The sequence below is a fragment of the Condylostylus longicornis genome, unplaced genomic scaffold (assembly GCF_029603195.1).
Source record: "Condylostylus longicornis isolate FDR11 unplaced genomic scaffold, ASM2960319v2 ptg000291l, whole genome shotgun sequence".
NCBI lineage: Eukaryota > Metazoa > Arthropoda > Insecta > Diptera > Dolichopodidae > Condylostylus > Condylostylus longicornis.
Window position 1 is genome coordinate 24218 of NW_026578255.1, and position 17074 is coordinate 41291.

Sequence of the window (17074 nt, forward strand, 5' to 3'; positions counted from 1 at the left end):
CAATTATTGCATTCCGTTAAGAAGGCTTTTAGGATTTGCGGAGGATTACAAAAATATTGTACCTAATGCTAAACATGACCTAATTTTAACATACTTAATTCCTTACTTTGCTCTGATGCTAATGAGAAGCCGAAAATTCAACTAACCAAAGTGCAATGGAGAGTACAGCATATCAATTTAGCTGATGCATTGAAATTGGACTTGTATAGCAATATTACAAATAACGCAAAAATAATGTTGGCTTTCAGAAATTGGGAATTGTATGAATATCCATCGTTACCAGAAAATACTAATCATCATATTTGGAATGTAAAAACAACAACTCAATTAGAAAAACCGCTTTACATTATTTTTGCTCTACAAACAGATAAACTTGACCAAATAACGAAGGACCCATCGAAATTTGATCATTGTAATATAACTGATCTAAAAGTTTACCTTAATTCAGAATCCTATCCGTATGAAGACATGAATTTATCATTTGAAAGAAATCGTTATGGTATTGCTTATGATGAGTACACAAGGTTTCGAAGTAGTTATTACAATTATCCTATATCTGAACCTCTATTAATATTAAATGAATTCAAAGAAAAAGCTATGATTTTGATAATAGATACTCGTTATCAAAATGAAAATCTAAAAATGGGGCCGGTTGATGTTCGAATTGAAATGAAAAGTTCAGCTGCAATACCCGATAAAACAACAGCTTACTGTCTTATACTACACGATAGATTAGTAGAATTCACGCCTTTGACTGGTGAAGTTAATAAAATCGTTTAATGAAAGAAAAAAAATAAATGAATAATTGGACTTTGAATCAAACAAGCATAAGATCATCAAATTCAGCTTCAATTATAATTATTGTTATATAAACTTTCACAATCAATCTGGTGATTAACTTAAAATAAAAAAAAATAAAAAAATGGATTACGTCATCATCGATATACAGGGTTTTAGGGATAACAATAACAACTTCATATTAAAAGAAATTGCTATCCTTTCATCAAATGATGAAATACAACATTTTATTATAAAACCTCCATATGGTTATCATATACTTACATCTAAAACTAAGAATATAAATAATTGGTTAACAAAAAAACATCATGGATTTCGATGGTCGGATGGTCAAACACATTTTTGTGATATCATCAATTTTTTAAAGATTTATATAAATAATAATAATACAATCATATATGTGAAGGGTGAAGAAAAGAAGAATTGGATTAATAAAATTTTAAAGCATAGTAATACATATGATTTGGGGTCCAAACATGATTCAACAAGTTTAAAAAAATTGAAAAATCAGCATACTTATTATTCAAAAAAATGTTCTTATAAGCATATTGGTATTTGCGCTCTTGAAAATGTCTACTTAATAAAACTGTTAATCTAAGCGATTTTATAGTATTTAAGAAATGAGAACGACAAAAATTTATTCATTCAGTCATTTTATTTACGATTTTTAACATCAAAAAAACAAAATCAATATGGATAAAATAAAAAATTATTTTTCGAAGAATAATAACAATTATGAAAATATAGGAAACACATCAACTGATTCCACAAAGAGGTGGAAAGAAGAAATTAAAAAAGCAGATCAATCAGCTAGCGGAACATTTAATAAAAATAAGATATGAATTGTATAAAGAAAAAATAAAATAAATAATTGTAGTTATAGTTTTTTAAAACAATAAAAAATTGTTTTCTTTACCCTCCCCTCATTTTTAGATTTTTTTTTTTTTTTCCTCCACTCATTTTTAGATTTTTAGAAAACAAAAACCTGTAAAGCATGCAGAAAAAAGAATCTTACAACGATTTCGCAATAACGCCAATAAATTTATTTTAAAAGAAATTGCGATTTTTTCATCAAACAATGAAATTATGCATTTTATTGTTAGACCTCCATATGGTGAGCAAATTTTGAATTTCAAAGCTAAACAAACAAACAACTGGCTCACAAAAAATCATCACGGTTTTAAATGGAGTGATGGTATTTCAAATTTTAGTGATGTCACCACATTTTTAAAAATTTTTATAAAAAACAGCACAAAAATTTATGTGAAGGGAGAAGAAAAAAAACAATGGATTAAAAATACTTTAGGACTTTGTGATGTAATTGATTTAAGCGATCAAGATTCGACAAGTTTAAAAACAATAAAAAAAAAAAATTTCCGAGTAGCAAATCGTTGTTTATTTAGTCATATAGGATGCTGTGCTATCGAAAATGTTTATATATTAAATATGCTGATCCCAGCTAATTAATTCTTATACGAAGACTAAAAATTCTACCAATCATCATATTCAATTTAGATTTTAACTTGAAAAGGTCTTACAATGGATAATAAGAAAAATGATAGCAAACCTAGTTTTAGCGGACAACTAAAAAGGGCTATTAACAACATGGTGTATGAAATTAGAAAACCTTCATCATCATCATCATCATCATCATCATCATCATCATCATCAGCATCATCAAATACAAAATATGATAGGAAAAATTAAAAAAAATTTTTTTTCTCTTGTAAAACAATTTCAAAATAAGTAAAAATCAAATGGAAAAAGATAAAATAAAGTTGGGTCAAACCAATGGTTTGTATTGTAGCACTTTTCCCTTCAACAAGTGAAAATTCTGCTTTTAAATACAGTCTATGTATACCTATCACACTATAAAAATTATTTTCATTCATATACAAAACTATTACTAGGATTGCATATATTTAGGATGACGCATACTCGTATATGCAGTCTTTGAAATAAAGCAAAAATTAACATAAAAAGGGGTTAACATAATGCTCGATTTTAAGGGTTAATTGTGTGAGTTAAGAAAAATAATTATATTTTTTACTGTCATGGAATTTACCGTTAGCTTTTTGAGTTTATAAAAATTTGGAAAAGCTTGCGGTTTCGGAAATATAGGGTGTCAAAAATTCAAATTTTACGATTTTCAAGAGGTGATAACTTGAGAGGGGGTGGAGATGGAAAAAAAATTTCTTCTAACGAAATGAACTACTTGTTAATGTCTAAAAGCCCCTAAAATTTCAAAGTTCTAGAATATAGGATCTAGAAGAAAAACGACATCAAAAATTTGGAAAAAAAGGACTTTAGATAACGGTAAATTTCAACGGCCATTTTGTTTTTCTAAAGTTTAACTATAGCATACTGCGCTAGGGGAAGCAAGCCGCTGCCTTTCTGCGTTTGCGAAATTTCAAAAATGCTTATGGTTTCATTGCAACAAATATTTAAAAAAGGCCACTTTTAGGGTTTTGGGGGGGTATAACTTCTAGAGGGGGGGAGATAGGTAAAAATTTTGTTCTACGAAAATAAGTTTCTAGTAAAGATCTATGTATATATTCAGCTTTCTATCTTCAAGGGTGTAGAAGTTTTGTAAACAGATACACGGACGGACGGACGGACGGATGGACGGACAGAGTGAAACTAATAAGCACTTTTTTCAAAAAATTTTTTGGAAAAGTGCTAAAAATGAAATAATCTGTAAAAGCAATCCGAAAATAAAAAAAAGAAAACAACAAAACAACATTTTATTTTTTTTTTTCTTTATTAATCTTTCAGAAATATTTAGCTTAAACTATAGTGACCCCAGGGTAAAGAGTCATAAGAATTTTTTAACAGAAATCTTTTATTGTCATTTGAATTTAAACCAAGTTTTTTCTGTCTTGTAGTACTAACATTATGATTTTTTGATAAAATTAAATTTTGTGTAATTATTTTGTTAATATTGTCATTCAAACAGTTTTTATAATCATCAAAATTTATATCTTTTTTTACAACTGATTTTTTTACACCTTTAATTTTTTTTATAGGTTCTTCGTTTTCAATTTTTAATGTGTACATTTTTGATCTTAAACCAATAAATTCTAAAATATTCTTACCACACATTTCATCTTTCATTAATCCTAATACTTTCTTATTTACTAAAGGAATTCTCCACTTATTATTTATTAGATAATCACTAGTATCAAACCTTTCATAGCAGTCATTTTTTATAATTTCATATATATCGGTAATAAAAATTTCTAGAATAAGACTGTCAGTATCAGTATACAAAAGATTACAATTTTGTTTCAATTTGTTTTTCATGTAATCATAAAAAAATTCATATATTGATATTTTCGCTATATCTAATATTGCCATACCCACATATATAGGTTTGTTAAAATAAATTTCACTTCTATATAATTCTATGGCAACTAAGTTTTCATTAAAAATAGCAGAGCTTTTAAAATAAGGTGACGCAATTAATGCGTTAACCCCATAACGACCATGCCAGTAAGTTTTAAGTTTTATGTTGCAGTGTTTTCTCACGTTTTCTATCGTTTTGCCAAATATTGCATTATTCATTAATTTAAAGAGTTCTTTTGAAAAATTGTCTTTCGATTGTGCCCGTAATTTAGTATTCAACTCTATATATGGTCGCAGAAAATCTGATTGAATAAATTTTAAAATTTTATGAATTTTTGTTACTTCAAGACCATTTTTTAAAGCTAATTTTAAACTTCTATAATGAAGAACATATCTATCTTTATTGTACAAGGTAGCAACTAATTTTTTTTCGTTTGAATCTGTTAATAAATGTTCTGGACAGAAAGGGAGATCTCTATGAATATCGTGAAGTTGTGTAGGATAATTTAAATCCACCTCAAAGATATAACCAATATCATTTTTATCAGAAATGTTTAACATAAAATCTTTATCAAATTTATTTATTTCAGTTTCCCATTGAAAACTTTTTAATGGTAAATACTGACTCATACTCCACCCATATTGATTATTAACATCAAAATACATTAAATATTGAAATTGTAATGAAGAATCAAAGTCGTTCATGTATTTATTATTTGCTTTTGAATAGCGTTTAGAAACTTGAGTTAAACCTCCTCTTACACCATTTTCGATAAATAATATCATGTCAATATCTGTTAAAAGTTCAAAATTTACATTGGTGTATTTGAGCATAGCATCCCAGGAAAACCCTGGCAAAGTAAAATAATGAAGTGGGTCTAAGTCATATGTTTCCATACAAAATTTTCTGAATTTTTCAAAGATATCTGTTAATAACATAATATCAGTTTTTAAATACAAGTCAGAATATTCACCTAAATTTTTGATGTGAAACTCATTCCAAATTTTTATAGCATGATTGTAATCTTCATCACTAATATGCGATTTGTTTAATTCATTATAAAAAAAATATTTTTCAGGTAATGATGAAATTAAAAATTTTTCATGATTATCTAAATAATCATAAGGGTAAATTCTTTTTTGCTAAGCAATGAATATTGATTTTCTGTTATGTTTTCAAATTGATCTTTTAAATTTGGAAAATCGCCTAAATTTTTTGCTAGACTATCTAAACTACTTCCCAAAAATTTAAATGAATCTATAAATCTAAATTTTATATCACTATTATCAATATATTTCGTGAAACTAATATATTTCTCTTTATTTATAGGAAGTAAATCTATTTTACCTGATATAACTGAGTTTAATTCCTTTATAATAAAATGTGAATCATAGCCGCTTAGGTTATGAAATACTACAGGAACATAGAAAGAATTTTTATAATTTATGTTGCAGTTTTGATGAGCAGCTCCTCGATATTCACCATTTAAATGATCATGATCCTTACATTTAATATTTTTTTCTTTAAATGGTTGATCACAAATAAAACAAATCTGAGCCTCTTCAAATTGGTAATTTTGTTCTTTAGTGAGAGCTTTCATTTTTACAGGTGATTTTAGATCTGTTTCTAATAGGTTAGCAATTTCCTTAAGTTCATTTAAAAACCAATTGATGCAATTTTCACCTCGTAAGAAACGGTATTTTGTATTCGTTATATATGTTGATTTTAAATAATATCCAATAGAAGATGGTTCATGTTCTTGAAAAATATTATTATTAATATTATTTGGATTATTTTTCTTTAAAATGCATTTAATATCCGCATATATAACGCACGGTAACATAATTTTATTTTTAAAGTTACTAAATTTTAGAATATTATTTTTTTCAGTTGGTAATGTAATTGCAGACTTATTAATTTTATTGCAATAAAATGAGTGATTATTTAATTTTTCATTTGTATCAAAATAATTAAGGCATCTTTCACAAAAATATTTTTTATGACCTTTTTTATTAATATCTTGCGAAAGTAATCTTGATAAATCTTTAATTAAAACGTAATGATATTTAATCTCTACATCATTATCATTAATATTTGATTCAGAATGACAGTTAATTTTTTGTTTCTGTTCATATATATTTTGTATTAATAATAAGTTAGCATGTATTTCACTTTTTCCTTTTGTTAAGTATAAGGGCACAACCTTATATTGATTTTTTTTGATTAATTCTAGTCCAAAAACATTTACACTAATTTTATTTAATTTTTCAAACTTGGAAATATCTTTAATTAATACGGGAAACTTAATTCCATTGAAATTAAGTATACCCTCATAGTTTGGATAACTTGATCTGCGGTCTGAATGATGTTGCGAAGGATAAAGTAACCCCATTATACTCCACGCAAAGCATGCATTATCAGAATTTTTAATATTTATGCAAGCATGTTTTTTTTTAATAGATTGGGGTAAATCTATATATGACGAACCTGCCACAAATGCAGTATATGAATTTATATTAACAACTAAATTTATTATTGATGATAAGGCCCAACCGCTGCCTTTTTCCTGAAAATCATCAAATTTAGTTAAAAGTTCAGCGATTGTTCTTCCACACCAATCATCACTTTGATCCCTGAGCACAACCGAATTTTCAGTACTTAAATATTTTAAATCATACACATTATCAATATCATTATTTAAATTTGGTAATACAAATTCGCCGCAAAATGTTAAATTTATTTTTAATGCATTATATGTCAATAATATTTCATTTACTTTACTAGTTATTATTTTTTTACACTTTTCCAGAAATATTTTCGGGTCTACATCATTAATGTTTGTTATTACCCCTGTTTGTATTCTATTTTGGAATGCTGATGTCAAATTTTTCCATTCCAATTCACTATTGTCTTTATTTAATAACTGAAATTTAATTTTAGTTTTATATGACTCTAAACTAGAGATCACTGTACTTATGCAAGATTTGGTTCCGATATTTGATAATTTATTATCGCGCAATAATTGATTTAAATATAGTAAGTCTTTCAATATTATCATTAAATTTTCTTTTAATTTTTTTTCACTCGCGTTCTTTTCATTTTTAAGAGAAAGCCGTGTATGCTTTCTTAAAATAATTTTTGATATGTCCGTCATTGTAAAAATTATTTTTATTTTAATACGCAACTTAACCGTCCAATAAAAATTTTAAAACTAATTTCAATTTTAACAATTTGTTTTTTAAATTTGTTGTTTTTTTAATTAAAATTATCAGTAAGTTTTAATTGTTTAACATGATAAAAAAAAAAAAAATTATATATCCTTTGTACTGGTTCTACTACCTGAAAATTAAAATATCTGAAAATTAAAATACCTGAAAATGAAAATATTTGTGAAAAAAAAAATAACTAATAATTATTTATATTTTACTTTATTTTTAATAAATATAACTAGTACACTCTTTGTACTGGTTCTACTACCTGAAAATAAAAATATCTGAAAATTAAAATACCTGAAAATGAAAATAATTGTGAAAAAAAATAGCTAATAATTATTTATATTTTACTTTATTTTATTGATTTTTTTTTTTGACAATATTATTGGTTGTCAGCCAATTTTTCTTGTGAGAAAATGTCTTCTCTTACCAATTTGCATTTGCCTTTTTGATGGCATATCATTACTATATCCGATTCTACGTTGATCTTGCTAATTTGTTCATCTGTTAAGAAGTCTTTCATAAATTCCGGTAGGAAAAATACCGTATTTTCGAATTCCAGCATCAGTCGCTGGCCGTACACGGTATTTTTCCTTTCAATTTTATTTACTTGGTAATATTTGTTCAATACTATGTCTCCCACTCTTAAGGCTCTCTTCATCACGTTCCGCCTTATGACCTTTTCATTGAAGGTATCTAAAATACCATCAATATTTTCTTCACTTCGTCTTCTTTTACGGTTGTTGCCGTTGTTGTTGTTGTTGTTGTAGTTGCTTTTGCTGTTGATTTTTCTGTTGTTGTTGTTGTAGTTGCTTTTGCTGTTGATTTTGCTGTTGTTGTTACTAGTTACCCTACTGCTACTGGTGCCAGTAATAGCATAATCAAATGCTGATGGTGGTAGCGGATCCAGGATGATTGAATCTATTATTTCTACTTCGCTGGTCATTTTGAATTATTTTAATTATTTTAATTAATTAATTATAAGTACTATTTCTTTAAAGTAGTTTATTAAACTGAATAATAATTTCAAACGACGGTCCTTTTTATTTCAAAAATTACATTTGCGTAGGCGTGGGTTCCATCAATACAAAATTGCAATTCTTCTAACAGTTAGGTCTGAAATTACTGATAAAGTTTTATATAAACTCTAAAACACACAAAACTAGCCTATACTTTTATTTTTTTATTCAAGAAGCAAAGCAAAGGAATTCCCTATTGTGACGTCATTCTCATTCTTTCATAATAACAAAATCTTGCTTTTATTTTTTATTCAAGAAAGAATCTCTGACCTCACTTTCACTGTTCGTACAACCAAAATCATGAAATTTTTATTTTCTTATTTTCTTATTCTCAAATCACACAAAAAAAATTCTTATCAAAACAATTAATAAACACACATTATTTTTTTACATTAAAAGCTCTCCAATTTAATTCATACCATAACAATATACACTATGAACATTTCTTATCACCACTATGAAAAATATTAAAACTAATGACTCATTTCCTGGTCTAGAATCGGCCTGGTCTAGAATCGGCCTAGTATACCTACTCGCAGCAATATTGACCACAAATTTCTGAATAGTCCCCTTGCAATCGTTTGTAATTGCAGGCAGTGTAAGAACTTTTTAGAACTTTTTTTAAGAAATTGTGAAGCTCTTTTTGAACAGGTGCTTGTCCATACGAATCAAAATATTCAATAAATCCATTTAAAGGTACAAAAATGCATATCCAATGTTTACCTGGTTTAGTATGAACATCAGTATTTACCACTACAAATCCAGGTTTTTCAAAATGCTTAGGAAGCTTGTCTAGGGGAAGAACTCCTTTGAAAAATTTTTGTGTTTGCTGATTACACGACAATACATGTTTTATTTCTAAAGTGTTCATTGTACTTATTAATCGGCTGATTCAAAAGAAATAATATCATAAATCTTAGTATTCTCTTTTAAATAATGTTTTAAAAATTGCATGCTGGAACGACCATTTGTTATAATAACATCAAATTTTTCCATAAATCCGCGAAGTTCTTTGTTTTCTTGCTCATTAAATACATTGCCGAATTTATAGTTTTTTGTGGTATTTGGCATAATTTCTTTTGTAGGAAATTTGTAGTTTGTTTCCTTGGTGATTATTTTGGAATTTCCTCTTATTCCAACACATGTAACATTCTTAACAAATATATAATCGGTATTATCAGTACAAAACGTCAAATCGACAATTGCACAAGTTTTTTTAGACATGTTTGTTGTGTAGTGTACAACACTTGATTAATTTTAAGTTTGTAAAAATTGTTCTATTTATACATTTGTGTAGACATTGCGATTTTTGTCTATTTGAACGTTGGAATCAAATTCTCCATAAATAAGTGCTGTTAATGTAGATGAAGTTGGTTTTGATAATCTTGCTTCGATTCTTATAGTTCCTTGATTAAGTAAACCTTGGCAAATTTCATTACCCGATGCATCTGGTGTTAAATCAAAAGCCAATAAAAAGAAACCATTTGCAAACATAGATTTTGTTATTTGATGTCCTCTATCGTTATGATAAATTCCTGTTCCAGAGAATAACGTATGATAAGCTCTTGTATTGCAATTATTATCATCAGAAAAACTTGTTTCTATGGCAGCGTTTGGTACTTGCACACCATTAACATAGAGCATGAATTGTGAAATATCAAAATGCTTAAAATTGTATGGATTTTTTGATCGTTTTCCCGAATACCCTGCATTTTCAGTCATGCAAAAAATAATCGTGTTTGGTAATTGGCCAATAAAAACATTATCTAGCGAAATTGACGAACTATTACTGGTGATAGTAAAATTTTTCACTTCCACTCTTTTATAATGATATTTAGCATTTGATTTTTCTAGAACGGCATTGTGAGCTAACAATACACTAGGATTTATTGTTACATGCCGCATAAATAATTTAGCCTCTACAATTTTAAATTGTGATTCATCAGAGTCATCCGCAAATAGAAAGAAATCTGGTTTTTCTAATGTAAAAAGAATTCGAATATCCACATTATTTATTAAATGAGTGGGTTGATTAAACATATCCACATGAAGTTTTCCCATAAGCTCAACAACGTTACTATTATGATATAGTTTTTGACGTTCCTTTGAACCATTATTGTCAGATCTAGCTATATTCGGCTTATCTAAAATCCATCCAGCACATTCTAAATGAGTAGTTGCAGCATCAGTTCCATAATTTAATAGAGATTCAATATAAGCTCTATAATGGTAATTTCCATCTGATGGAGTAATATTTTTACCATTAAGTTGTACGTTACATTGCTTAATCAGAGAATGCAAAATATTATTAACCACACTCGGTTGTTGAATTGTTTTCTGATCTGCACCTTTATCATCATGCCATGCTGTTCCATCTTTTTTCAAAATTTGAACTTTGAGTTTTATGTATGTTGAAGATAAATCCCTGTAGGTGTCGCCGTGACCCAACGAAACAAATTCTATTGTTGAAGGGTTATCCAGAGAAGCAATGGGATTGTATGACACCTCCTCAGATTTTAAAATATTGGTTTGTATTGGCGGAGTTGCAAATAAATCTAACTCTGATTTCATGCATTCATTCATTTTTTTCTTGTTTTTTTAATTAAAAATATCTGTTTGGTGAATTTTTCTGCGTTTGCTCTTGGCTTTACGTTTCTTTTTATTTGAATGAGTTAATCTCGTTGCATGAGTTCTTTTTATAGTCCTTCTTCTTATACCTCTTCCATACATTTCATTCAATTTGTTTACAGCTCGGCGTCTTAAATTTTTTATTGCTTGTTTACTTCTATCTTGTAATACTTCTTTTGGATTTGCTCCAGCAGCAATATCAGATAAAGCATTAATTCCAGTATCTAAAGTCTCTTGTTTTACCAAATTTAAGCCAGATGATATGAGTGGTTTTAAATATTTAAACAACCCTCCAAAAAAACTTCCAAGTCCACGACCTCTTTGATATTGCACACTAGACTGCACTAACGGGAAAATATCATCAATACCTCTACCTGCTTGAATTAAATAATACTTATAATACGAACGATTCATCGTATAAGAATAAACGACATGAACCTGCCCACTTATTTATATCTTTTGAAATGCAATACAATTTTTGTAGGTATGTTACTTCTGGAGAAATTTATATTATATCCAAATTTATCGCAAATTAAAACTGAAATACTATCAAAGTTATCTTTGTCTATACTGCAATATTGAACTTTTTCAAATTGTATTATTGTATCCGCAAAGGGATTGATTGTGTTTATAGTTTTCATACATCTTGTCATTGTATCGCCGATATATTGCGGTTCTATTATATCGGTATAAACAAACAGCATATCAGTTTTTGTTTCCGGAGACGTCAACAACGTATTTGCTATTATATGATAAACCTCAATAATTTTAGTTTTATATTTTTTAAGTTCTTTTTGTACAACGAGTGCTTGTTGAAAACATGTTTTTAATAAAAAGTTTACTGTATACCCAGTACCAGCCAGTATTCGTATTTCGACCACAGGTCTTTCACTGCATAGTTTTATGTACTCTGTATGAGTGGTATCTATTTTAAATTTGTTATCCAAAACATAGTTAGCATCATTTGAAATAAAATTGTAGATTTCCCATATCAATTGTTGCTCCACTTGCTTTCTGGTGTATCCTGGATTTGGAAAAATATTTTGAAACAGCGTGGGTAATAAAAGCGTTTTCCAATCACATCGTAGTTCATTTTTATTATAAGGAATATAGGTTTTTCCAATACCGATGGAATTTTTTTCTGCTGTTCCAATAAATATTACAGCAGCTTTTTCGTAAACTTCTCCAAATATATTTGGAATAAAATTGTTCAAAAAAATTTCAGAAATTCCCACTTTCCAATTACTCTTGTTTAACTCAAAATGCTTTGGGAATTTATTTGTAAATTTTGATAAAGCATTTTCTGGAAAATATTTTATTGAGGCATCACTTAATAAAGTTATATAAAAATCCTCTTCCTGATTTATTTGAATCGTGTCCATGGTTGGGTTGATGAACCAGAATCAGATTTTACTTTTGTCTTCTTACGTACAGGAAAATTCAGTTTTAGCTGTTTATCGTCTGCTTTTGTAGATGATCGAAGTACTCGTTTTGAAGGTTTTTTAGGGCTTTCAATAGGAACACTTATAATATCTCCTGAATCAGTTTCAAACATGCGCACATTTGGTGTATGAATAGATTTGCGTGGCTTTAAACGTGCACCTTCCGAAGCTACTGATAGTGCTCTATCTCGGTGAAATGATTCGTCTTTTATAGTATCGTCAAAGACATCATCCTCGTCTAAACTCCAATTTTCAATTGGTTCAAATTCAAAAAGCTCCTCTTCAGGTAAAAATGTAGTTTGTAAACCAATATTTTTTTGGTATATATCATCTGTTTGAACACTAGTACTTTTTTGTGCCGGTTTTACGCGTGTTTGCGTGCCTTTAGACTCTAATAATATTGGCTTATTTAATGAGTTAACAGGCGTCTTTGACATTCCTTGGCGTTTTTTGTTACTAAATTTCATCAAGTTTTGACGATATAAATACCATTTCTGATTATCATTTAACTTTTTGTTAAATAGAATAGCTTTTATATTTCTATCAATATCCGAGAGTTCATTATCGTTTATGATATTTTCTTTAAGTTTATTGTATAAGTCTGGTTGAATAACAATCATCCGTTGCAATGTGTTGTTCATTTTGTATATTTTGAAATTAGTTTTCCTAGTAAACCCGATAGAACTGTACCGATTAACATTGGTAAAAAACCACCTTTTTGTATAATGAATTTACGTTTAACGTTTATAGATTTTTTTGGGCAAGCTAAATATCGAAGTTGATTTTTATATTTTCTTATTCCCAATAATTTGTTTTTGGAAAGTTTTGTATTTCCATTAAGAATGTTCAATGAAATTTCACACAAAGTTTTTATCACCTCAGAGTCACAATTCTTTATTAAAATATTTCGAAATTTTGTTTTAGATTTTTTTAACGTATGCAGTATATGCTGGTTTGCTATCAAACGTTTCATATTTCTCACATAACTTTTTATTTTTTAATTGATCTAGTGTGCAAAAGCACACACAACTTTTTATTTTATTATCATATATATCAGTTCTGAATTGAAATAAATCGTTTATACCTTGTGTCAGGTCTAAAATAATATAGCTATATGGCTTCGACGTTGTCTCATTATATAGCTTTTGAAATTCTTTAATGTTTTCTGGTACTATTTGTCGTGCCAAAGGTAAAATTTGCGATTTATCTCGTGGATTTTGAAATAGAACCAAGTACTTTGCATTTAACGATATATCTCTGCAGAATTTTCCTTGATGAAAAACATTTTGTGATACAAGCATGATTGATAGGTTGCGATGATGAGATCCTTTAGTAAAAAGTTCGCAAACTTTTTTACTGTAAGCATCATTCATTAAATCATCCAAAATAATCATTGTTGCAATATTGCTATCATTATTTAAATTTTCTGGAATTTCATTAAAATATTCAATTTGGGTAAAATTTAGGTTTTTCGGCATTGCGTTGTTTTCTGGATTACACCACATAATATGTTCTATTTCAGGCTGAATTAATTTATTCATTTGATTGATCAAATTACAAATAAATGTTGTTTTGCCTGAGCCAGACGGCCCAGCTATTATCATTGTAAACGGGTGATGGAATTGAATCATGTTTTAAACATAAACTTTTTGCAGCTCTTGATAATAAAATCTTCCGCTTATTTCTTTACCCTTCAAATCGTGCAGTACAAATAACGGATAAGGTTCTCTATTTATAATTTTATTTACTATAAAAATTTCTTTCGCCCATTTTTCTGTATAGCCATGTTCAAAAGTTGCTTTTTTTCTACGTACTCGTACTAAATCTCCGACAAAAATGTCAACAAATAATTTAGGGTCTTTTTGAAAACGTTTTTTAAAATTGTTGTAAATTTCTTTAGTATGTTTTAATTCAACTTCTGCAGGACGAAATTTTGTGGTACTGTGTACAGAAATATTGTAACTTTTAACGAGTTGCGGTAAAATGTCTATGTATCTTTTACTAGAACTTTCTGTAAAGAACCTGAACATCTTTTCTTTTAACGTTCTATTGAATCGTTCAACCACAGCCGCTTTATTTGTTGATGCTATTATTGGAAATCTTTGTTTGATATTATTATGTTGTAAAAACTTTTAAATATTATATTTTGGAATTCTCTACCTTCATCTGATTGAACCGTTTCTGGTTTTCGTTGACTTTTTAATATAATTTTACTAAAGGCTTTTGTAACTTCAGATCCTGTTTTTTGTTTTAAAGGTACTACCCAAGCAAATTTCGAAAAAACATCAATTGCTGTTAACAAAAATGTGTAACCATCATTATATTTTTTAAACATTTTTAAATCGCAAAGATCTATTTCCCACAACTGATCAATTTTTTGAACTAGGTAATGATTTCTTGGAAACTTTGTTTTCACCGGGTGATGTAACGTATAAGTTGGTTGACTCCTCAACCCAGCTTGAATTTTTTTCAGAGATATTTTATCATGTTTTAAAGCCTTGTGAAGTTTACTAATTGAACCATAAAGGTTTTCTGTATCTTTATCATAATATGTTTTAAGTATTTTAGAATTGACATTACCCATATTAAAAGCAACTTGTAAGCTTCAAATCTTTATATAAAAAGAAAACATTACAGAAAATTAACTTCTTATATATTATATTTTCTCTAAATTTTTAAAAAAAGTCAAATTTTAATAAAAAAATTTACAAAATGCGTTTCTTAATTCGACTAACAGGTATCGGTTTTTTATTCAAAATTTACATACATTCTGTTTAACTCTATAAACAACAGATTCTTTATCCATTCAAAACTTACATACATTCTGTTTAACTCTATAGATAACAGATTCTTTATCCGGCTGGAAGACAAAAAATTTTATATCTTGGCATGCCTACGTTTACGTTAATATTCCACCACGATTTATATTTTTCTTTTTATTTTGCTTTTTATTTTTAAAAGCTTTTTTTGTTTTTTATATTGGTTTGCTCGATCAAGTACTACTCGAAAATATTTTATATCTTAACATGTAAGCTACACCTACGTTAATATTTCACCACAATTTATATTTTTCTTTTTATTTTGCTTTTTATTTTTTTATTTTGCTTTTTATTTTAAAAGCTTTTTTTTTTGGTTTTTTATATTGGTTTCTTAGCAAAAGTGCTACTCGTAAATACCCTTTCACTCACTCCAATTATTTTTTTATATATTTTACTACGGAGAAGTACTACTATACTACTTATAACTCTTTCCTGCTCCATGGTCCTCTACTGGCACCTCTTCTCGATTTTTAGTTGGGCGAGGAGGTCGTTGGCCATTTTGCTCCTATTCGTATTACCTTGTAGTACTCTAATCATCGCGACGTTTTTATACCCTGCACTTCGTGAAGGGTATATTAACTTTGGTATGGAGTTTGTAACTACTTGAATAAGTCATCTGCGGTATGGACATATATATATATTCTTGCTCAGCGTAAAATTCTGCGTCGATTTAGACATGTCCGTCCGTCCGTCCATCCGTCCGTCCGTCCGTCCGTCCGTCCGTCCGATCGCACGATAACTCAAAAACGAATAATGCATTCGACACCTAACTTTCACAAGTTTTTTCTTTTGTGCCAAGGACGAACCCTATTGCTATTGGACTAATTCGGACAACGGGTTCGGGTAGCTGCCATACAACTCCAAGAGTTTATTTTAAATATTTCAAAAACTAATAAAGCTATAAATATAAAATACATGTATACATGTGTCCAATTATATTCTACATATGGTCTAAAAATTATAATGGGATAGCTGCCCCGGTTCGGGTGGCTGCCATACAACTCCAACAGCAAATTTTTTATATTCCGCAAAATAATAAAGTCAGATTCATGAAACTTGGCAGTCATGTGTCCAATTATAGGTCAAATATATTTCTGAAGGTTCGGGTACCTGCCCTACAACTCCAGAAGCTAATTTGAAATATTTGGAAAAATAATAAAGTCAGATTCATAAAACTTAGCAGTCGGATGTCCAATTATAGGTCAGACATATCCGTGAATTTTCTATAGAATGATTTTACAGGTTCGAGTAATTGCTACACAATAACGAAAGGTGCAGGGTATAATTCAATCGGTTTATACCGACTGAAACGTTTTTACTTGTTTTAGCTTTCTCTAGTGCCACCCTAAAAGCATTACATCTACCCGTCTACTTTGCCTTACCCTGCAGTTTATCCATCCTATTTTCACTCTACTCGTATTTGGCCTCCATTTCTATTATTGCCAACCTCTGCTCCCTTCTATTCGGTCTTGTTAGAGTCAGCTTGTACTCCGGCTCCCGCCCAAGAGCGCCCTTCAGCGCGGCCCTTACCTCTCCTTCCGTTGTAAGACAATCGAGGTCCCTTATTTCCAATGGAACAGTCGGAGTCAAACCCTTTACCACGGCCGTCGTGCCCAGCACATTCTGTAAGCTCCTAACAAAATCCCGCATATCTTTGGTCTCATTTGACATCTCCACAAGCACATCCCCCCTTTGGGTTCTTCGGATGCCACTGATGACTACTTGTGAACTCCAGGATCCACATTGCTCATAATATCCTTTTATATTTCCGCATATGATTTCCCTTGCCCGGGTCTAATTAACAATGCCT

The 17074-nt window shown here is 29.0% G+C and overlaps 3 protein-coding genes across 3 annotated transcripts; 1 reads left to right on the plus strand and 2 right to left on the minus strand.

Annotated features, from left to right (window-relative positions):
* The first annotated feature begins 234 nt into the window (after nt 1–234).
* On the plus strand, nt 235–780 carry LOC129616789 (uncharacterized). Its single transcript, XM_055532361.1, has one exon. It carries the CDS (start codon nt 235–237, stop codon nt 778–780), a length of 546 nt encoding a protein of 181 aa, XP_055388336.1.
* A 4475-nt stretch (nt 781–5255) lies between these two features.
* LOC129616790 (probable serine/threonine-protein kinase ifkA) lies at nt 5256–8302 on the minus strand. Its single transcript, XM_055532362.1, has 6 exons — nt 7787–8302; nt 7599–7621; nt 6636–6801; nt 6149–6269; nt 5751–5902; nt 5256–5645 (listed from the first exon to the last, which is right to left on the minus strand). Exons 1-6 carry the CDS (start codon nt 8300–8302, stop codon nt 5256–5258), a joined length of 1368 nt encoding a protein of 455 aa, XP_055388337.1.
* A 1354-nt stretch (nt 8303–9656) lies between these two features.
* On the minus strand, nt 9657–10958 carry LOC129616791 (uncharacterized protein F54H12.2-like). The gene has a single exon (XM_055532363.1). The coding sequence runs from the start codon at nt 10956–10958 to the stop codon at nt 9657–9659; it is 1302 nt and encodes a 433-aa protein (XP_055388338.1).
* Between the last annotated feature and the right edge of the window lie 6116 nt (nt 10959–17074).

Coding starts and splice junctions, on each gene's coding strand:
- LOC129616789 (XM_055532361.1), top strand. CDS start 235: ATGTTGGCTTTCAGAAATTGGGAATTGTATGAATATCCATCGTTACCA.
- LOC129616790 (XM_055532362.1), bottom strand. CDS start 8,302: ATGACCAGCGAAGTAGAAATAATAGATTCAATCATCCTGGATCCGCTA. Junction 7,622..7,786: donor AAAAAGGCAAATGCAAATTG/GTAAGAGAAGAC, acceptor TTTTATTTTCAG/GTAGTAGAACCAGTACAAAG. Junction 6,270..6,635: donor ATTCATATACTGCATTTGTG/GCAGGTTCGTCA, acceptor ATATATGAACAG/AAACAAAAAATTAACTGTCA.
- LOC129616791 (XM_055532363.1), bottom strand. CDS start 10,958: ATGAATGAATGCATGAAATCAGAGTTAGATTTATTTGCAACTCCGCCA.